The 22,947-nt window shown below is 34.9% G+C and overlaps 1 protein-coding gene across 5 annotated transcripts in view; it reads left to right on the top strand.

Annotated features, from left to right (window-relative positions):
- SYT14 (synaptotagmin 14) overlaps positions 1 to 22,947 on the top strand; it is a 100,514-nt gene that overhangs the window by 39,401 nt on the left and 38,166 nt on the right. For all 5 annotated transcript variants that reach the window (XR_011337059.1, XM_069852870.1, XM_069852869.1 and 2 more), the window contains one exon: positions 21,887 to 22,155. Coding sequence is in view for 4 of the 5 variants with exons in the window: in XM_069852870.1 (XP_069708971.1) it covers positions 21,887 to 22,155 (269 nt within the window). In the remaining variant the exon portion in view is untranslated. The remainder of the gene's footprint in view (positions 1 to 21,886; positions 22,156 to 22,947) is intronic.

Genomic DNA, 22,947 nt, shown 5'->3' with positions numbered 1-22,947 from the left:
AATATTTCTTGATATCTATGCATGGATGTAACACAGTCTCTGTATTTAGGCTGAGAATTCTAGGGTCAGCTTCAACGTTTGAGAACTTATTTTTGCCAGAATTATTCTTTGTGTTCTTTCTCATGTCATCCAGTAAAGTAGGGATACCTATTGAGGTGTCTTTTTTTTCCTTTTCACTAATACGTACCCTGATATAACTTCCTTTTCACTTTCTATAATGTGCATCCTACTTTTTGTGATGTTCCCTGCCATTTCAAATGCTCTAATTTTACTGTTGAATATGTGCCCCCATATGTTACTGCCTTTATGTGCTCCAATTATTTGTAATATTTTGGAAGAAGGGATTAATATTGCCTGTGATATTACTCATTTGTTTCAGAAAAATAAGGAACAAAAGTAAGGAAAAAAAAAACCACAAAAGAAGAAGCAGAAATAGCATCATAAGATGTTAAAGAGATTATGAACCTAAATAGTGATCTAAATAACAAAGCATAGAAACTTTAAATTTAAAAGTGACATTATTCTTTGTACTTGGATAATTGGAATTTTTTGTTTTGTATCTATAGTGGTTTTGGTCCTAAATGGACTGTGTTTTCTTAATAACTTCAGTTGCAAAAAGACAAACTATTGTATTAAAACCATAATATGGTATTAAACTGGACTCTTTGTCTCTAGTAGTGGCTACTTCCTTAACTTAAAAAACCCAAACATTGTACAGGCAGCTTGTTGTGTCCTTGTTATCTCTATAAGCTTCATAGGCAAGTACAATGTATTTTTTAAGGAAGCAGTCCCTTAAATTCCTAAAATGGAAGTTTTAACACTTAGAAATGTTAGGGCAAATATATTGAAATTAGAGTTTTACAGGCAGATGTCAAAGCTGTAAATTCTTTTTTGCTTGTGAAATCAAGATTTTGTATACCTGTAGATGAGAAAGTTAGAAGAGGGGAAGAAAACATTGCTATTTTACAGTTAATTTGTGAAGTTCTTAAAGCCCAAATCGCCTCTTTCACAGCTATGAAAAATTCCAGATTAGCAAGCAAGCAAGGGGAATTGATCCCAGTTCTGAAGTGACATCATGATGGAGAAAGTGGTAAGCTCTCTTGCTTCTGTAGCGTACTTAAATGTACTTTATTTATCTATCGTTTACCAGCTCACTACAACCACAAATTCAATCTCCAGCCTATTTTAAAGTCTTTTTTTGACTTCTCAATTTATAAAGCCCCATGGCTGAAGACGTGTTTGTTCAGAGGCTCTGTTTCTGAGATTGGGCCAAGTGCCTTACATTTCACAAGGTTTTTTGGAAACATATGGAAGCACTAAAAGACTGCAGTGAGAAAACATAAGTTCTCTTAAATGAGAATCTGCTGCTCTAGCAGGCATATGCTACTGGATTTGATCCATCTTTTCCATATTGTGAAGGTAGAGTATGATGTTATTTTTGTAGTTTATCTTCCCCACTTTTATTCTTCTCTAGGCTTTCGGCACTTTACGTTGACGTGTCTGTTGGACATATGTTTGCCTTGCTCCTCAGTGTCAATCTTTGTACGTGAAGGCGACTGTTCTTCTGGAATCTCTTGGATCTAATTCTTTATTCAGCTTTTTGCCATGTCTATCTCTATTGTTAGTTTTCATGCCTTGAAGTATGTAGAGAGATTTTTTTCTTTCAATATCTTCCCAACAGGAACACCAAAAGCTCTTCCATAAGCACCTCGAAACTGGTATATAGGTGAATCTGGTATACAGGTGAATCTGTTAAAGCAACCTCAGAGAGTTTTCCTCTGTAAATACGTTCTGTAAGGCAGGATCCTGCTTCTTCAGGCTTGTCAAGTTAAGGTGAAGGTCACTGGACTGTCTGAGAGAGGAAGAACAGATCCTTCAGTGAATCCCTATATAATAATATTTTCCAGTTTAGTTTCTATCATTATTGCTTGCATATAAGCAGGCCTATCATCAAGCCAAGTATGAATGAAGACTTAGGGTTTCAAAATTATGGAGTGGGGGCCTCAGTATGATTATATCGTATTCAGCAAAATAAGGCCACATGGTTCTCTCAAAATCAGTCTGTCTGTATGCTTTAGATCCTAAGAATTGCAGGTAAAGAGCATGGCTTATGTGGAATAAGGACTATGAACTAGTATTCAGACTGGCAGACTGAAAGCTCAGTTGATTACTAGATTGTAACTTAAATAGTTACTTATTTTTCCTCTAAAATGCTTTAAAGAAATTAATTAGAAACACAATGGAAAGATTAAGAAGAAGGTGGCCACCTGTATTTCTCTGATGTTTCTTTATCAGATTAGCTGTGAGATTTCTCTAGTGTAATACCTATAAGAACAAAATACTGCAGCTTTGGATAGACCTAATGCTTTAAATAGTACATTCATCAAGGTGCTATGAAAGGGTCTGCAGTAAGAACACTTAAGGCAAGTCTTAAGTAATCTTCACAGCAGCTTTTCCCAAGTGTTTTGAAGGCTGAGTCATGTTAGAGCTGAGACATTCCAGATATTCCTACATGTATCTCAGCTGATAGTACTTGTGTACTATTAACTAATGTCATTCTTGATGTACTTTCTAGAGATTTTTGGGAGAGAAAAAAAGGGGATTTTAAAAAAAATTACAATATTTCTTTAGTTGATCCAGCTACCCATGCTTCTTTTCTATTATACCAGCATCTACCCTTGACACCTTTTATTTTAAGACTAATATAGATCTTAGAAGAAAGTACAACTATGCAACACTAGTGATAGAAAGTTCTAGTCCTTGGTTATGTGCCTACCTTCTAATTATTGGTAAAATGGAGTGAGTCTTCATTGGCTCCAAGCACCTAAAATTTTGAAGACAGAATTTTTTGTGGTTTTGAAGCCCCTGGGAAGTGTGCTAGTTCCATCTGTATCTATATCAAGAGAATGTTTTAGGGATAGTTTCGTGTAATACAAAAGATATTTTTCTAATTCAAGTATCTGGTGTGTACTGTCCATGGTTTCCCTTGTTTTATACTTAACTGCTCTGATGCTGGTTTTGGATTTTTTTTAAGACTTTTTAAGTATCTTCTTAGTCGATTATGATAATCACTCTATTATTCTTCTGTAATAGTAGAAAACAGTAAATTCTGTTAAGCATATGAAATTATAATGTGTGTTGCCCAAAAATATAGACTCATAGAATCACTAGGTTGGAAAGAACCCACTGGATAATCGAGTCTAACCATTCCCATCAATCACTAAACCATGGCCCTTAGCACCTCATCCACCCGTCTTTTAAACGCCTCCAGGGAAGGTGACTCAACCACCTCCCTGGGCAGCCTGTTCCAGTGCCCAATGACCCTTTCCATGAAAAATTTTTTTCCTGATGTCAAGCCTGAACCTCTCCTGGCAGAGCTTGAGGCCATTCCCCCTTGTCCTTTCCCTTCGGAGAAGAGGCCAGCTCCCTCCTCTCCACAACCTCCTTTCAGGCAGTTGTAGAGAGCAATAAGGCCTCCCCTCAGCCTCCTCTTCTCCAGGCTGAACAACCCCAGCTCTCTCAGCCGCTTCTTGTAAGACTTGTTCTCCAGCCCCTTCACCAGCTTTGTTGCTCTTCTCTGGACACGCTCCAGAGCCTCAACGATATAGTCAGTATAGTCAACTGAGCATTGCAGAGGCTTTGGTAGTTTCAAGATTAACCTTTGTTCTGTCTTTTTATTCAGTTTTACAGAATTCAGATCTCTTTTTGTTTCCCAAGAAGGTGTTACCCTTTGTCTTTTGAAAGGTCTGTAATAGTAAGGAACCTTTCATGTAAGTAATTCACGTACTGGGCTATGATTATGTTGTGGTTGTAGTTCCTGCATGAATAGCAGACAAACATAGTGTTTATAGAGTCTGGAGATCAGGAATGGACAGAATTCACAGTCTGAGGTAGAAAGTACATGCGTTGTTCAATGTTATTCTTGTAATTTTCTTGAGGAATATTATGGAAGCGGCAAGGCATAAACATGGGACTTAAGTGCAAAGGAGATCTGTGTTTGAGTTTAAACACAATTTAAAAGAGTATGGAGTTACATTGAGAACTTTTGATTTGAAAAGCCAGATAGCCAATATTGAAGTTATGCACAATAAATATCTTGTTAACCAAAGGAATCACATGAAAATGTTTGATAGAATTAACTTGAATAATACTGAAATCATGGATTTACCCTGTAAATAACAGCAGAAATGCTGAAAAAAGAAGTTAAAGCATGCAAGTCGTCTGAGAAAACAAAACTAGTGACAGAACTCAGTTGTGATGAGAAGATTTACAACAGGAAAATTCTTCTTCTAGCTAGACCAGCTGGAGGAAGAACTGTCATCCAATTGGAAAGAGCTTTTTTTCCTGATGTGTGCTAGTGAGTAAAGCAATCTTACAAATTAGGTTCTTCCTGCCACCATTCTGATGTCTTCGAAGAAATACCCTTTGCATTGATTTAAAGGCTTTGAAGAAAGTCCCCCTTAGTAATGTGATGTCTCTGAAGCAATGCAAATCATAGATTAATAATTACAGGAAAGTTTCAATTTTATTGTAAACTTATTGTTTTACTAAATCTCTTAACTGTTTGAATCTGGAATTAAAGATCAAGATTTGTCATTAACTAGGAAAAGCTCACATATGTATTTGTGGATGAAATAATTCCTTGTGGCATTGTATTTGATACAGATATTTTGCATTAATAAAATGTAGAACTGATTTGGATTATAAGCAGAAGACAGAGTACTGTATCAACAGAAAAGATGATTTCCTTGATGAATCTAGTGCTTTTGTTGATTCTGAGAGTACCTGTTGAAAATGGGGTATTTCTTGTACTGATATGATCTAAAAGTTATTATGTATGGGCATTCATTTTTCTTGGTATTTTGGTAATGTCTAGTGATGTAGGAAAGCAGTTTCTTTGATTGTTATGCATGTGTACCATGAAACATGCTTATTCTGAAGGAATCCTACTGAATAGACGGAAGAATGTACGGTTTTCATTACTCTCAAATCTAATTGCTGAGATCTCATGGATATATCATGGAATCATAGAATGGTTTGGATTGGAAGGGACCTTAAAGATCATCTAGTTCCAACCTGCTTGCTAAGGGCAGGGGCACCTTCCATTAGACCAGGCTGCTTAAGGCCCCATCCAACCTGGACTTGAACACTTCCAGGGTGGGGGCATCCACAACTTCCCTAGGACGCAACCTGTTCCAGTGTCTCATCACCCTCATCATGAAGAATTTCTTCCTAATTTCTAGTTCAAATCTTCCCCCCTCCAATTTATAGCCATCCTCCCATATCCTATACCACTCCTTTATAAAAGTCCCTCCCCAGCTTTCTTGTAGCTCCCTTCAGCTACTGGAAGGTCACTATGAGGTTTCCCTGGAGCCTTCTCTTCTCCAGGCTGAACAACCCCAGCTCTCTCAGCCTGGCCTCTTACTGGAGGTTCTCAAGCCCTCTGGTCATCTTGGAATTACTGGAATATTTTCCTTGGAGGGGAAGGGAAAGCATGATATGTTTTTTATATATATATAAAAATATACTTTTAGTATACTTATATATATAAGTATATATATATACTTGAAGTCCTGTAAGTCCTTTTTTTTCTGCTGTCTTGGTTTGGGGTGGATTTTTTTTTTCTGTTTTTTTGGGCACTACTTCTGTTGTTTGCAATTATTTTTCTTCCTCCATATTTACAAATAATCTAGAAATAGATCCTTAGCTAGTGTAATTGCCATGCTTCTGGCCATTTCGGTGTGGCTGAAGTTTATCTACTGTGATGGAATCATGGTCTCATGGAAGGACATTGGAAAACTCAAAGGGAAAATTATTTTATTATGGAAATTCTGATTCTGTTCCTTAGAGAGAGGCTAGCAGACATACTTAAAAGATTTTCTGTGTAGAGTAACCTATGCCCAGTTTAATTAAAGCTTGATCTTTAAATCTGTAAATAAGAAATCCTGCTACATTCATCTTTCACACAGCTTAATATTCCGCCAGCATATGTTTTTATGTATGTATTTGTACATTATTCTTAAAAAAACTCCCAACTCTCTGTTTGAAACCTTTGCACTCAGTCTTGTTGAACCATTCTAAATTTTGTTCTTGAAAGTGTTTTTTAAAAGATTTTAGTTTATTGTGATTTTTCTATTTGTTTTAATTTTTAAAGATTTATGACATTCCTTTGCAAATATATCAATTTGTCAGATAAAGGTTAAAAATTAGATACATTTTATTCATGTTAAAGTCACACTCGGCTTATTTAAAGGCAGCTTTGACTTAGAGTTGCAAGCCTGAGGATATTGATTTGAATTATGCATGACTGTCTGGTATGCAGTTCCATTAGCCTGCTGGATGGATAATGTAAACATGTTCAGAATTTTAAGTATCCTATATGAGCGGCAGGTTAAAAATAGAGCTGATAAGAGCATATGTATCTGAAAAATCCAAATCTCAGAGAATGAAACTATGAAAGGTTCATCTCTTCAAGAGGCTGACTTCAGGTGTGATTTTCTTTTCTTTGAAAATGCTCAGCCTGAACAAATAAATCTTATGTATATGACTAAAACAGGTGATGCGATTGCTGTTGTTTATTGCAAAGAGTTGACATCTGTACCAGAAAAGACACTTGTAACTGAAAGGTCAGGGCTAATTCTGCATCTTTTGGAAAAAAAAAAAAAAAAGAGGGACAGCATCTGTTCTTGTTTAAATTGGTTGAGATTAACACTAGTGATGAGACTAATTGCTGCATGTCTTCAAGGAACCTTGTTTAGAATGTTATTTGATTTTGCTCAAACTTGCTGTGGATTCCAGTATCTCCTAGTTCCTGTTTTTGTTACATGTTTGATCTCTTTGGTTATCCCTGTATTTTCACAATCTTTAGTTTGGTAGTTTGTGTAAAGGCTTCTGAAACTCAGATTTTAAATCCTGAGCACTAAAACCACTACATCAGTAAGATTTAAAACAGATAGTGTCTTTTATGAGTTTTGCCCAAGCTCCTGTGACTTCTAATAGGAAAAAAAGAGAGCTCTGAAATGAAAAGTACAATGCCATCTATGCTGTGTTTTGTTAAGCTTTGTTATACTTCAAAGAGTTTCTGTAGCATATGTATAATTTGTGGCAATTTTGATGAGGTGAGTGAAAATCAAAAAATCCATTGCAATTATTTTCAAGATTTGATGGATACAAACCAGAAAACTACTCTTATTTTTGCATTAATTTGTAACTACCTTCTCAAAATTATTGTGCTTGGAGAGCTTCATATTTAAGTGTGTTAAATTCTGCACGTAATATCAGAATGGAACTATTTTTCTGATCATAGAATAAAGAGAGAGAATAATTATGTTTTCCCTCCAAACTTTACAGGGTTTATTTGCTTATATCTTGGTATAGAAATAATCATGTGAAAATAGGCAAGTACATGTATGACTTGTAAACTCTTCTTGAACATGAAGCTGATTGCAGTGCTCTGATATATTTTTTTAAATTTTCCTTTCACATTTTTGGTCATAAATTTTATGCCCACAGAAAGTTTGGCTGATAGATAACTCTTGAGTTGGTCTAGTAGAATTTGAACAGTTATTTTGATTTGATGATAATTTTCCTTTATATCTGAGGAATAATTTATGTGTTGAGACTTGTGTCTAGTGTTCTCCTTCAGAGGAACTTATCATCCTATTTGACAATGGCTGTTATCTTTGGTTTGAGAGCAAAATTCTTTCCCTGGCTATAAGAACCACTGCTTTGAACCATCTCCTTTTGCTGGCGTCATTTCCTTCCTGTTAACAAGAAGAGGGGTAAAAGAAAAAACAAATCTTTAGAAATAAACGCATTAACTGTCATATGTTTTAAAGGCAATCTCTGCCTCAGAGGTATAGGAAGCAACTGTGGCCATTTCCAGAGAACTTTGAGATTCTTTGAACGAAGAACTTAACGTTTTTTATGAAGGATGGTAGCAGTGGTAATTATTACCTAAAAAGTACTGGATTGGGATTTTTACTTCTACTAAGAGAGGAATAGGGATCTGTTGTGTGCTTTTGTGCACAGTGCAGATAAACCAGGAGATCATTATACAGAGGAGTTGCATGTGTAAAGGTGAACGGGATGGAGGGAGTGAAAGCATTATGTGGATGGGGTTTTTTGCCCCAAAAGAGAATATCATAACCTGAGATAGTTCAAAGTTATATTTAAAAGAAATGCATCTTATGAAATCCATGCCACTGTTAGTGTAACCTACAGTGACATCATTAGAAAAATGAAAACATTTGATATGCTGTTAGTTCAGTGTCTGTGAAAAACTTACCAGAAAAATTGTTTGGTTTTTTTTTACATTAAAACAAACAAGGATAAGAGTCAGTTCTATGTTCTTCAGTGTCTCTGTCTCAGATACATTTCAGAATCTCAAGCAAGGGTGAGCTTGTGAGTATGAACAAGTCAGTTAAGTTTTTCTTTTTGTTTTGCTGTAATAATTAGAGAAGTTTAGACAACTGAGGAAAGGGGGCAAGAAGAGCACTTGCCCTACTCATTCTTCTCTCTCTCATCCTACTTTTTAGTTGCCTTTATGGCACTCATTCACGTAGCTGATATCTTTCTGTGGATTTAATGGAGTGAAAATTTGGAAACAGTTCTGAATTAATCTGTATTGAGTTCATATTACAACAATTTATCTTTCCTTCTGATTATTCTCCTTACTATTCATACATTAATTCAGATTGTGTTAGTATCAGCACTTGGTTTTTGAATCCTGGGTTAACTTTGCTCTCTGACTGGTAGAGAGTTTTTTTTAAGAAGGAGTCAGAATACAGAACATAATGGGAAAATCACTTTACTAACTGCCCTCTTCTTCACTGATTAGTACAAATTATTCTGAGCTTGTTGGAATGCAATTTACAATTGAAAATGCCCATAATAAATTGGTGTAAAGAGGCATAATAATTTCTGTTTAAGGGAGTGTTATTTACTTTAGTTTATGTGTAATCTCAGAGTTGCATGCAATGTTTCTGCAACTGCTTTCTGAAATGATGAAATCTGCTGCGTTTTAAATCTTCAGTGGACATATTGATCTAGAAACACTTAAACTCTGTTAACTCAAACAGGCAACTCAGAATGATTCTGTGTACTCTCATTTTTATTTTCAGACTGTTTCAGGGTTGATCAGGTTAAATTGTTTCATGCTTGTGCCTTTTTTCATTTTGTTTTCCTTGAGAAATGTACTAGATTTTAGGTAGAAAAGAGCTTGCTTGTTTATTTTATTACAAAAGTTAGTATATCGCATACATAAATCAGTTTTGTTCTTTGGGTGGGGTTTTTTGGGGGTGTGTGTAGAGCCAGCATGGAGAGGAACACTTCCAAGAGGTTAGACGTTCATTCTGTATAGATGGCTCAGATTCCTACTGTGTCAGTTTTCTGATGTTTGATAAGGCACACAAAGCAGTTGCGGGAGAAGGCATATCACTTGTATCCATGGTAACTCAAAAGATACTTTGGAACTCAAAGGGATAGAATAAGCCAGAGTAATAGGTCTCATTATAAGGGCAAAATATATAAAAGGTTCAGGCATATGCTTTTAATTAGTTGCCAAAAATAGCTAGAATCGGAGATGATGCAGTGAAACAATAATTCTCTGTGTAAGAAATGGGCCACATTTGACATCTAAAGATGTGCTCTACTGAAAGGCTTCTATCTTACCATCTTACGGGTATTCAGTCCATGAATACTAATGGATACGCTGTGGTTTCTTAATCATGCTTAGAACATGAGAGTGCATACTGATAAAAGCTAGTGCAAGTCTCATATGACTACAACTTTCAAAACTTCCATAGTGATGTTAATTCTCATGACTGTGATGCCTCTTCTTACGAATAGCATGTGCAAAGCACTCTCTTATGTTTTGCAAGTGCACTGCTGGAAAAATAAATGTAAGTGCTTCTATGTAGGGATAAGAAAAACAGTATGGAAAATGCAGATTACTTTGAGATTGAAGACACAGTATTTTTCAGAATAAGTCACTTCAATTAATGTTAAAATGGGAAGGTGAGCAGTGGGGGAGAGTGAAAATGTAATATGCAACTTGAATGGATGTACTGGAATCCTGGAGAAAGAAAATAGAACAATGTATCAAGTACAAGGTATAGGATATTTGAATAACCATTTTAATAGGAATATTTTAATACAGTGAGTAATTTTAAAGTTTTCTATTTCAACAGCAGTGTTTGTAAGGAATCCATCTTGTATTGCAGTGCAATTCTCCACATTATTTCCTCTGTTGCTATAGAAACTAATTCTAGTGCAGCTGTGATCGCTTATCAAAATTCTAATGTTTCAATACCCGTTTCTTATTTTTGAGTTATTTAAATAGCCTTGTCTTACTTTGAATCAAACTGCACATTTCATCACTGCTGAATTGTTGACTGGTCAAAATGTTAATGTAAAGTGATAGCAAATGCTGGTTTGATTTTTTTTCTTTCTGCCATCTAAGCTATCATACTTATTGTTAAAGTTTGAATAACAAGCAAATTAAGGCTTTTTCATCAGATAAATTATAAAGGTCAATATTTGCTGTCTAACATCAGCATTTTGTAATGGATATTACTTCCTCAGTGTAAAATTATATTTAATATTTCATAAAGCTTAAATTGTTCCTATTACTGATATGTGGCCATGGGGGGGGGTGTATGTGTGTGTATATATGCTCTCTGTGTCTGTGTGTAAACTAGTGTTAGAATGTTTTTAACTTCAAAGTCTATATCTTGGCATGTTCATTTTATCAAAGTAAAAATTTCAGTGATAGTGTATTGTCCAAACCTCGTTAGACGCAAGGTATATTGTGGCAGACTGTCACCAATTAACAGTATATTCTGAATCTCTTTTGCTCCGTGTATTGTTGATTTCTCTGGTATTGGGTTAGGTTATTTTAATTGTGGAAGTGTTTTTATTTTTTTTTTTCTGTTGTGTTTTGTTTGTTTATAACTATGAAAGTACTGTGCTGGTTTGGTGTATGTAATGTAGGATGTAGCGATGTAATTAGCATATGCAGTAGAGCTATACTTGCCTGTGAATTATTGAACTACTGTATAATAGAAGGAGCTTTAAAGGTTTCGAGATACCACTATTTGAGATGATCCGCATCCTTGATTATTAACAGTACTGAATTCAGTTTTTCGATATATATTGTAGAATCAGTGAATAACAGGTTGAAAAGGATCAGTAGAGGTCATCTAGTCTGGTTGCCAGATTGAAAGAGAGATAACTTCAAAGTCAGACCACATTGCTCAGGGCCTTAACCAGGGGAGCTTTTAAAACCTTCGAGGCTGTCGATTACACAGCCTCTCTGGGTAACCTCTTCTAGTCTGTAATCACTCTAAGTTTTTTTCTTATATTTAATCAAAATTTCACTTTTTGCAACATGCATGTGTATCAGTTATATAGGTTATATAGAGATATATTTATAAAGTATGTATAGCTTAATAAAGTAGATTATTAATTAAAGTAGTTTAAAGTCTTAATACTGAGATTTGAAAAAATTAGCATTCTAGTTCTGAACCATGTTAAACACCATTCTGTTGAGTATGTTTTCAATTGTAATGTTAAGATCTAAAAACTTTGCTGACACCAAATATGATAAAGAGTGGGATGGAGACATACATTGTATACTCTCTGATGTTGTTGCAAAGCTACTGAAATGTTTCAGTAGTACTTTTCAAGGTAATCACTGACTTTCTAATGAGCATACACTAATTTCATGTAGATTTAAATAAATAATTTTCAATTTTGAAATTATCGTACAAGCATTTTGCAGCTGTAGCTGTCAGACTTAGATTACTAATTAACTGCTGTGCATCACCTTTAAGTCTCTTATTCAACAAGCAGCATCAAACAGTAATTTCAAATTAAGTATATAAATTTTTGCTAGTATAAGAAAGGTCCACAAGAAACAAATCTGGATGAATATCCAGGTTTTTACTCTATCGCAACAGCTAGTAAGTTTAATATTGGAGGTATAACACTGTGTTCATGGCAACATATTTTTTCTAGTGTTTTGGGAAGTTAAATGGGTTGACCATGATATGCTGCACTCTGATCCTTGGTTGTTCAGCACCATTGTTTCTTTGTGTAGATGACCAGAAAAAGACCAGTTTCTTACTGTCTGAGGTCTGAAGCACCATTACGTAGACCTTATGAGTCCTCTGTATGCAATATGCCACTTGGCCACTTTCACATTCTCATAAGCTCTTGCATAGTTCTTACGACTGGTACTGTGTCTGAATAAAAAGATCTTCACCAGCCAGACTCAGATTCATCTAGTTCTGTCAAAATGCACAAAATGACCTGTTTTGTGAATTATATGACAACTATGGAAACATAGCAATAACTACATCATGTATTACATATAAGCCTAGTAAAGCAGCTCATCTGTGGCAGTGGGAGGTCTCAGAAGTGCCGCATAGAAGTGCAAGAAATTAAGTTTTGAGTAATTGTGTTTCTTTATGTCTGGAGAAGCTTGTTTGGGGCCGTGCTGGAATGAGCAAGACTAAACAGACTGAAATGCTCCCTGCTGCTTAATCCATGCTTTTTCTGTGAATTCATAGCCCTCTTACTGGGTGTGTGAAGGAAAGATACCTTGTTTTCAAAGCACATCCATTTCCTGTAGTTTCACAGTGTCTATTTTGCCTTTCTTTTTGTGGATGGTTGACTCCAAAAGTGGCACTAATACCGTTATTCTAAGCATACTTTCTACAGGCACTAGTAGTGAAAAGATCTTAGAGGAGTTCTTGAGCATATATAGACAATTTTTTTTCTATTATTGACCTCTTGAATGTCCTGGGTTTTAGCTGCTCTTTATTAGGTAAAGTTATGAGAGCTGTTTCAAAAGTAAAAAAAAAAAAATCTGAGTTTTCTAGAATCCTTTTTATAAGAATACACTAATATACTGCAGGAAATATAATCCATTTTACTAAAACAAGTCACTGAGCTGGTGTGTCAAGGAAAGAAGAGGGAAAAGTGTCTGAACAGATATGAGAAATGAAGTTCCTTTGGAATCTCAGGATCTCAATAGATAATTACCACTGTCTCCCACTGAAAAGGAAAATAAAAATAAACCTAAAATATAAATGTAAAAATAAATGCTTATTCTGGGAAACGCCTCTCCTGGAATGTAACTAGCTGCGTTCTCTAGGTTGTGCAGATTTTCACCTACTAATATGGATATTCCTACCCATCAGACATCACTGATTCCTCTTTTATCTCTTTGCTCTGTTGACATTGCTTTTTTCTCAGATCTAAACCACTTTTTTTGCATGTCATGTGTTGTTTTATTTTCCCCATGCTTTCACCTTCCTCTGTCATTTTTGCTTTGTTATTTTAGCTGTTTGTAATTTTTCATTCCTGTTTGCATCTTGTCTGTTTTTTATTCCTCTTTGCTCTTTCCCCCATTTTCTATACAGATCTATTAAACTTCTTTCTCTTTATTTCTTTCCTTTGTTCATTTACCAAGAACCTAGTGATTTTTTTCTGAATCATTGCACCTACTTTTTCTCATTTTCTTTTTACTTTTCTTTCTTTTTTTTTTCTTTTCCTTTACTTAATCCCCCCCCCCTCCCCCCCAGTATCATATTTTTTTGTTTCCTCTTCCTTCTCTTCCACTACAGAGCTGATGATAATGGAGAATTCTGAGGGGGTATATCTCTTAAGAAGCTAGTGGCTTGGAGGTTTCCGTGTTGGTGGTGGTACACTATTCAGGTGAATTTTAGATGAATAATAATTTACAAGGCATGAAGTAAAAATAATAATAATGATAAAACAAACAGAAGAAACAGTGTACTACTCTTAAAAGACTTGGTTTCAGTTCCACACTTCATTGGAAGCTTTCTGTTATTACGAGCACTTCTGAACTGGATACACACCAATCTTTTACCTCTTATTTAAAGCAGTACTTTAGTTCTCCATCTGTAAAATGCCAAACATGTTAACTTCTACTATTATAGTAATACTGTTATTCACCATAATAAATATTTCACTTATATATATTAACAGTTACAAGATAACCAAATTGGGATTGTATAGATACCTTAAGTAGATGGGCAGAAAATGTAACTCATGTTCTACTGAAATGGTTCATGCAGACTCATTGTAGTGCTGCTCTGTGTTACTGACTCACTCCAGCAGAGTATGCTTTGCACTCAAAATTGCTGTGAAGTTAAGGCAACAGAATCAAGGAAAGCTTTGTGTTCCTATTCTGGAAGTAGTTCTTGAGGGAAAGTATCTTTCCTGGTTCATTTTCATCTGTTAAGGTAGTAAATACAGAGCTGAAGCACTAGGGAATTTTTACACTATTTTTTGAAAAAAATTACAAAAACCAGTTACCAAGGGGAAGCTGTTTTAAAGAAACTGTGAAGATATTTAATTTTAAGTTGCAGCAAGGGTTCTTATTAAAGGTGGTACTTGCATCTTGTTTAAAATAATTATGAAATAAAGTGAAGGAATTCTGATAATTAAGGAAAACATGTAAGTGCAGTATATACTGCAGACTAGACCTTGCTGATATCATCAAATGATTAATTATTTAGATCGTAGAAGGGTTTTCTGTACCATTTGGAAAACTTTGTATTTTCTATTTGTGAAATAAAAAATGAATGTGCTTGAAATAAGCTGCAAAACCATTAAAATGTTAAGAAAATTATACAGATAACACATTCATCCTACTTTCTAATCATGCTTTCTTTCCTCATTTGAGACCAAACAGAATGAGATCAGGAATATTACAAGAATATTAGCTCTGTGTTGTAACACTTGACCTCTGTGGGATCTTGTCAGCACTATCCTGTTGCATAGTTCTTGTGCTTAATACTGTAGCTGTAGTGCTAGTAGTAAACTGGACTGGAATTTGAACTATTATTTAAAGTGAAAATTGTACTCAAATAGCAGTGCCAGAAAAATATTTTCTAAGTTCATACTCTGCTGCTATGGTCCAGAGGTATGCTAGTATGCGCACACTGGTCAGAAATGAGGATTCTTGGGGGCCTGAGGTGGTTTACAGTGGGGGGACTCTTCAGATATTTTAGCTGTTAAGCTCTAAAGTTATGTTAAGCATCTCTGAGATAGCCGAATTTGGGTGGATTTTCACAGAGGAGAAGAAAGGCATTTCTTTTTCACTTAGACAAGGATTTCAAAGTTGGCTGTCGATCACCTTCAGCAAGCAGGACTTCTAATGTATTTTAAGTGGGAGAGGGGGGAAGATTCTGTGAATTTATTATCTTTTGGATATTATGTTTTTCTAGTAATTCTGGTAACTAGGAAAAAATAACAGTGAACAGAGGTGCAAAGGAATACCTGTTTAGTGATGAAGTCAGCCATCGTAGTGTTCTGAAAAGTAATGTATAGGAAAGTTGGCTGCTTATAAAAACTGTAATAGTGAAACCAGCATCTGAATGGAACAGAAAATAAATTTTTCTTCCTAAGAAGATGAATGAAAATACTTAATAGAAATGTTTTACCTAAGGAAATAGAATTATGGAAGGCAAGGCAAATAATTTTACAGTTTCACTTCTTAAAGTTTACTGCTTCCAAAAAGCTTTAGAGCTGGATGTAGTCTTAGGAAAGAAGAGCTTTTGAAGTGTCCTTTTACAAAAAAGATTATGTTCTGGAAAGCTTGATTAATTGATATTTTGCATCAATAAGAGATTAAGAATGTTGAACCAAAAGGTTTAAGCAGTATTTGGAGATATTTTGGACAGCTGAAAAATATATATACAGAAGCAGGTAGCAGAACTCCTTCCTACTTGGATTAATAGAAATACTGTACAAAGAATCAGAGAATGATAGTTAAATTGAAGAAAAATTAATTCAAGAGATGCTAATGTATAATTTTCATTGAAAGATGACCAAAATATTTGGGAAGGAATCAAAAGAATATCTTTGACAGTTAGTTCGCTATAATGTTTTAACAATGTATTTGTAGTTTAAATGCTCTGGTTTGGAAAAAAGAAAGTTTAAAATTTTTCACCAGTGCAGTGCTTTTCTGTATTGCTCTGTAAAACAGAATGATAAAGTCTTACAAATCAGGAGTGCTCTAATAGGTGCAGAAAAGAGCAAATTTCTTTTGACAGCAAGCAAAACCAAACTGTAGCTCTGCAGGCTCATGATGTAAATAGACATATAATTAAAAAAAATTACTATGCAAGTACTAGTAACTTAAATTAGTCTTAGACCTTCCTCTAGGAAGAAAATTGAAAGTAGCTTTAAGAACCGTACATAAAGATAATTCAATAATTTTGGATTTTTTTAATTAAAAAACAAGACAACTTTTTTATTAAATGAATGATCAGTAGAGTTAGCCTTAGAAGGTGAGGAAAATGCAGTGCTGAGGACTTCATCTAACTTCACACGTAAATTTTTATTTTCACAGGTCTAGGATTAAGCTCATAGTGTATGGAATTTCCTAAACATTAGGAAACAAATGAGTACTATTTTGTATTAAAAAACCCCAACCAAACCAAAACTAAACCCGAAACAGATATGATTACTTTTCTTGTTTACTGGTGAATTGCTTAACATAGAAGATAGTGCAACTGTGAATAAAAGCCTAAAATGTGGCAAATGCAAAAAAAGAAAGCTGATACAGATTTTTTTTTTCTGTTGTCTGTAGGCATCCCTTACCACTCTCATATTCCTCTGTTTTCATTAAGCAAGACTTGTGCCACAAGTCTTCTGGAAAAGAAAGTGAATAATGCCAAGATAATTTGTTTTATTTTGAAGTAATATGGATTTTTTTCTTCACAAAGATACATGTAAGCTTTTTATTTTCAAGGAAGGAGAGCCCTGAGGTTTCATTCAATATTTAATGTTTATATTTTATACTCGTTGTAATGTGGGGTAATTCAGTCAATGTAATATTTTGGATGGTAGAAAAGTTCAAACATGAAAATTCCATTTGGACTGTCTGCACTGCATACCGGAAATCTCTGAAGGTATTTAATCATTCAGAATAAGAAAGGTTTCTTTAATTTTTAAACAAGTATTTCATTTTATGTTTTATTTAAATTGTCTTTATCGTTTACATAGAACTCCTTGAAGGCTTGAAAACTTGAAATTTATGTTAGAGTAAAAAAATAAATAGTTGTGAAGCATAGTGTATGTGGAGAAATATTAGAGGAAGAAAAGGTACTGTTTCAGTGTGAAGGTATTCTGATAATTACAAATATTACTTGCAAAAATTATTAATTTATATATTGATTATTTGTTTTAAAGCAACCAGAAAGCTGCTTCCCAAAGAAATTTTGTGTCAGTGCCACCTTCCACAATAGTATGAATATTTAAAGAAGTAATATATATGAGAAACTTGAAGTTGTGAAAGTGTAGTCAATTACTGCTTATGAGACAGGGGAATTGCAGCCACAAGGATACTTTCCATATGTTGAGATGGATGTTCTTTGCGTTACTTAGGAAATACAGGCTAAAGAAAGCTAGGTTTGTTCTGCTGCTGACAACCTTTGGGAAAATTAATTAAAGTAGCACAGTCTAAACATTGTAAGCATGGAAAGGAACATCACCAGCTTTATGGTGAAATGCTGTACAGCCTAGGGTCATTCACTAGGAACCAGGACAGAGAAGAAATGAGGAACACTGGAAGTAGAAAGTTCAAATAGTAACCGAAAACCTAAAGAAGATGGTGTATCTTTAAATTGTTACTCCACTCAGAAAAATACTGAAAAAATTTGTCTGTTTTCTCGTAGTTACCCATTGTTTTCAGTAACGCTCATTTTAGCCTAGGTTGCTGTGTCAGATTTTGCCAACAGTCCCTTGAGTTTGACGGCAAGACATGTATCATCTCCTCTTGGCTCTGTCAGTCCTCTGTATGTTTAGGAAAACAGATTAACCAGCATCATTTAACCGACAGTACTAAAAAGAAGGTATTTATTTACTTCTGACTTAACTTTGCTAATGACAGTTTATCTGCAGTAATTTCTGGGTGTACCAGCAAAATGCTAATTTGCTTGTGTTTGTAAGGTATTTTGCTTATAGGTCTTGTTTTTTCCACTCTTCAGTAAGGGCTTTACTATTACCACTGTATGAGTGTTTTCCCAGCCCACTAAAGGAGGATGAAAATTTTAATTAAAGCAGTTAAGCCTGAAAGGATTGATTATTCCAGTCTGCCTATTGATAGCAATACATAGTATTAATAAATACTTATTACTAGACAACTTGATTTCCCTCATATTATGAGAATGCACAGTTATTTTATGTATTTTGGGTGGAACATTAGATGTGGGATATTCATCCTATTAACTTTATTTTTGTCTTTCCTCTGATCTGGCATTTTCTGCCTGGTAGGACTTTCAGGCTAAACCAGATTTGGTTTCTTTGTTATTATCCATATCTTCTAGGTTTGGGATATATGTTGGCTTGTTTTGCACCCTGTTTAGTCCAAAATGGTCAGATAATTGAATATGTTTAATTCCACTGGAGGAACTGGCAGAATTTCTTTTCAGTCTGCTTTTAGAGCAGGTTTCTTGGGAAACTTGCATAGAAATGATGCAACAATTAATTTTAGATTTTCACTGTAACCATTTGCTTGTTAAGTAACTCTTTAGCAGATATTAGCCACATTTAGTGGTCTTTGTAAGGTATTCTTTGGCTTTGTCACAAAGAAGGCTTGGTTTATACCTTAAATGAAAGGCACAAGGTATGTTATAGAGAGTGGTTCTGTACGTAAATATGCAAACACTTTAGAACATGCTTTTCTTTCAGCCTCAGTCATTTTTTTCTGAGACGATCAGTGACAGGCTAGCAGGCATTAGTAGAGTTTTTTTTATTTTAAACTTTGATACTTACGCAAAATGTTGACTGACTGATTGTTGAAGTTAGTTGTTACTTCTGTGTAATTTTCAACAAAAATCTCCAGTGTCAGATATTCAGTGTTTCTTTATTCACTTCCTTCTGTGATATAATTTGGTTTTGATATAATCAGTCATGAGAAGTTCTTAATTTAATTCAGATTTGTAGCATTTTCAGAGAACTGTAAAATGAAACCATCATTTTATTGTATCAATTAATGTGGGGAGGAGGAAATTATTTTAAATGAGATAGTTTCACTTTAAAAAATTTGAAATTTTTGTGGTGTTTTTATGTAGAGAAACCTTTTGTTCAAAAACATTTTAAGACTGTTTAGGCAGAGGTGCCGTTAGTTTTTTAAACCTGGATATTTGTTTCAAGAATTGATATGCTGTTTCTTTTTGGTAAACTGAACTTTTGAAAATGAATAGTTAAAACTGAAACACTAGGGCAGACTTTTTGGAGATTTCTGAATCACAACTGGTTAATCAGAATTTTTTTCTCTTCACTTCTTCCCCGCCTACATTAAATGTAACTTTTTTGTCATGCAGCCTGTGCAGTTTTCCCATAGGGACATATAATGGAGTTCATCAAAGTAAAAAAAAGTGAGTCATTCCATCATTTATTTACTCATGTAAGGCAATAATGGTGTTGATAATTACCCAGACACACTTTCAGTTCTATAGCTTGTGGAAAAGCTGGGAGTTTAAAAGTCTTTGCAGACTACAAGTGAAAATAAAGGAATTAAGTCACAGCTACACGGTGGTTACCGTCTCATTTAATGCTGATTGTTGCCTTTTAGCAACAATGAGCAGAAATGTTGTTGCTCTAATTTTGCTAGAATATTTAATGATCTAAATTATGAAAAAGGAAGTTCTGTTTTCATGGTATAGACAATCAAAGGATGTTTATTATTATTTTGCTATGATTAAAATATCAGTGTAGTTTCTAAAATTGTCTATCAAGTTTCATGGGCACAAGTTATGTAATATAATATTTAAAAAGTGCTTTCTCAGATCTCTCCGTGTTTTGCAAATAAAGCTTTCTTACTATTCCTACATGGCGATTTCAATATTTTAACTGTCCTACTTAACTCTGTTTCATATGTAAGGTTTTATGAGTATCTGCTAGGCTAATGACTGTGTTTTGAGTATAGGACTCCCTGCCTGCTCTGTTTTCCTTTGCAGCCCTGTGGAACTGGAGTTTCAAGAATTAGTGGTCCTGGGCTAACTAACAGCAGAAGACCTTTTGCATGAGTGCTGTAAGAGTTACTTGGAATAACTCTGAATGGTAGGCTGGGTTTATCAGAGAAGAGAGATTTCCTGGCAGTGTTATCAGCTGTTAGGAGTGCTTTGTGGTGTTCTAATTACTCATTTGCCTTAGCTAAAGCTAGAAGGAGTTCCATGAGGAGCCCAGTCAAACAGAGAAGACCCCTGCATTCCCCAGTTATCTTTGAGGCTTCTGCGTGTCTGTTTAGTAGATATGGTCCCTGACAAGCAGTCCTGTCCCTGTCCTTCAGTTGCCTAGCTTTGGGGATCAGCAATGCACATTGGCTCCCTTCTAGTCATGGGTTTGCTTCCCATGAACAGTGTGCGCTGAAATCTTGGTGGTTTGCACTTGCATAAAAGGCTAGAAGCTGTGAGATGTTCCTGCGTGCCACAGTCAGATACAACCCAGACTTCCAAAGGAAAGGAGAACAAAAGGGAGCCTTTCGCCAAGACTGTTTCCCAAGGGTAACTCTTACATAAAATCTGTTCATGTGGTATGTTGAACAACTACCTGGTAATTACCTCTGAGGCAGTTAAAAGGTTGATGTACTTGGTGAGAATTTAGGACACAGGCAGGACAATCCTGGATAAAAAAACTAATAATGACACTGAAATGTACCACCATTGTCACATGGGAAAGGCTAGTTTCTTTCTTAGATGAATTCGAAATAAAAGTTGATATTGTTCTAATGTTATTACTTTAATTAACTTCCTTTTTTGGTAGATTTTTTTTCTGTGAGTGAAAGTGCTATGTCTGACACTGGAAAACATTGTTGCTTTGATATTTTAGTGTATAAGTTAATTTTACATGAGAGGCATTGAAATCTTCATTAAAACCTCTACAGAAGTTGTAAACAAAATGTGATACAGATTTTACCCATGCTTGGTATTCCTTTCATTTCAGCTACTGCACGCCTTGCTGTGTTTTCACAACTATAGTTAGCTGTATAATGCTATGTAGTAAAATATGAGATCAAAAATTGAAATATAATTATTATTAATTAACTTTGTGTATTGGTAGCCATTCAGCCTAGGTTTATTTTCTGAGATGTATTACCGCATTTCTATCTATCTAGCCAGTGTAAATGAGAAGCAAAGATGGTCATCATTAGGGATTCATCCCAAGCACAAGATTGCTCCTGGTCCTTTTTCTGCTGTCTTTAGCGTCTAGACCTAGTGTCTGACTTCTAGACACTGGGTACATACTCTTTAGCTGTCCTTAAGAATTAATAATCTGATACGCTGCTTCCCTTGTTAAATTCACTGGTGATCAGAACTCACTTGTGTGAAAAAGCTATGTCTGCCTTTATTAGCACCTATTTGTCTTCAGAGTTTAATTGAATATCTCCCTGGGTGAGCAACAGCATCGTAGGTAATCAGAAGTTTGATATCATGGCTTTAGGGAGTGTTTTGTTTCCTTATTTGATCTACATTCCACCTGCACTGAGACTGCTTAAGGTATACAAAGGTTTATGCAAGGTAAGCATCCTTGAAATTCAAGCCTAGAATTTTTGTCATGTCATATTTGTGCTATATTTATTTATGTATGGTTTATGCAGTCCGTTTTGGCGATGTACTTAATACTTTGCTTTTTCCTACATCTTTTTCATCTGGGAGATCATTTGTTTCCATTTTAAAACAAATATTTTTCAGTTATATCTGTTATCTAATTTAAAACGTAAAGTAATAAAGGCATTTTTAGGTTTAAAACATTCTGTCCAGGTATTTAGACTTGCCATTTTCCATGGAACTGTTTTGACTGTAAATAAACAGAAAGTAAGTAAAGAATTTTCACTTATTCACAGCAAACTGCATTCAGAGGATGAGAAGAACACCTCCACTAGATGAACTGCAGCCGCCTCCATACCAGGATGATAGTGGTTCTCCTCATCTTTCGTGTACGCCATCTGAAGTCGGAGATGGTAAATGTGAATTTTCCCAGTGTAGCAACAGTCCAAGATGTTCATATAAGTGTCCAAGTGAGGGAAGCACGGGACATGAAATAGAAAGCTTTCATAACAAAGGATACGAAGAGGATGTACCAAGTGATAGCACAGCTGTCCTTAGTCCAGAGGTAAATGAAAACAGCTGAATGTTCTGAAGTGTCATGCAGTGCAACCTTTTGAAAAACTTTTTTTTCCTAAACATCAGTGTACAGATACATGAACACTAATATTGCAGCTCGTTCATTCAAAAAAAGTTAGTTTGTCAGAAAATATTGAAATAGGATTTCATGGTCGTTCTTTATAGTTAGCTTTATGGCATTTTAACTTTCAAACAGTCTCCAAGTAAGAGTGAATTTTTTTTTAATATAAACAGTAGTTTGACCTGTATACACAAGTCTTGTAAAATCACATTAATAAAGCCATGATATTGTTTTGGCACGTTTATAGAACCATTGTGGGCTCTAATGTTAGACCTGTGTATGCAAGTAGGGGTTGTAATTCCTGTGTTCTTTGCTGCCATCTCACTGTGCTCACGGTCAGTAGCCAACTTTTAAAGCACTATAATATGTTAACTTAAAAATATGTGTATGCCTGTACTGAAATAATGTAGTTCTATTTCATAACAAATATGTACATATTTTAACATGTGGAGCACAGAAGAAGAGATCATAACTGCAGCCTAATTTAATCTGAGCTCTGTCTGATAGGCTCCTGGCTTTTGGCAATATTGGCCAGGTAAAGTGTTTTGATTTCTTCTTGGCTGCTAGTCAGCCATTTCCTCAGGCTTTCAGTGTTTAATTACCTTGTTTATGAAATGAACAAAAAGATCAGTCACTTCATATTGCTTAGAGAAAGCCATATGTTTCCATGATAGATTTAATAATAGAACACAATAAATAAATAAATAAATAAGCTGCTTT

The sequence above is a fragment of the Phaenicophaeus curvirostris genome, chromosome 2 (assembly GCF_032191515.1).
Source record: "Phaenicophaeus curvirostris isolate KB17595 chromosome 2, BPBGC_Pcur_1.0, whole genome shotgun sequence".
In the NCBI taxonomy this organism is placed as follows: domain Eukaryota; kingdom Metazoa; phylum Chordata; class Aves; order Cuculiformes; family Cuculidae; genus Phaenicophaeus; species Phaenicophaeus curvirostris.
The sequence above is the reverse complement of the archived record's forward strand: the minus strand, read 5'-3'. Positions and strand labels throughout refer to the sequence as shown.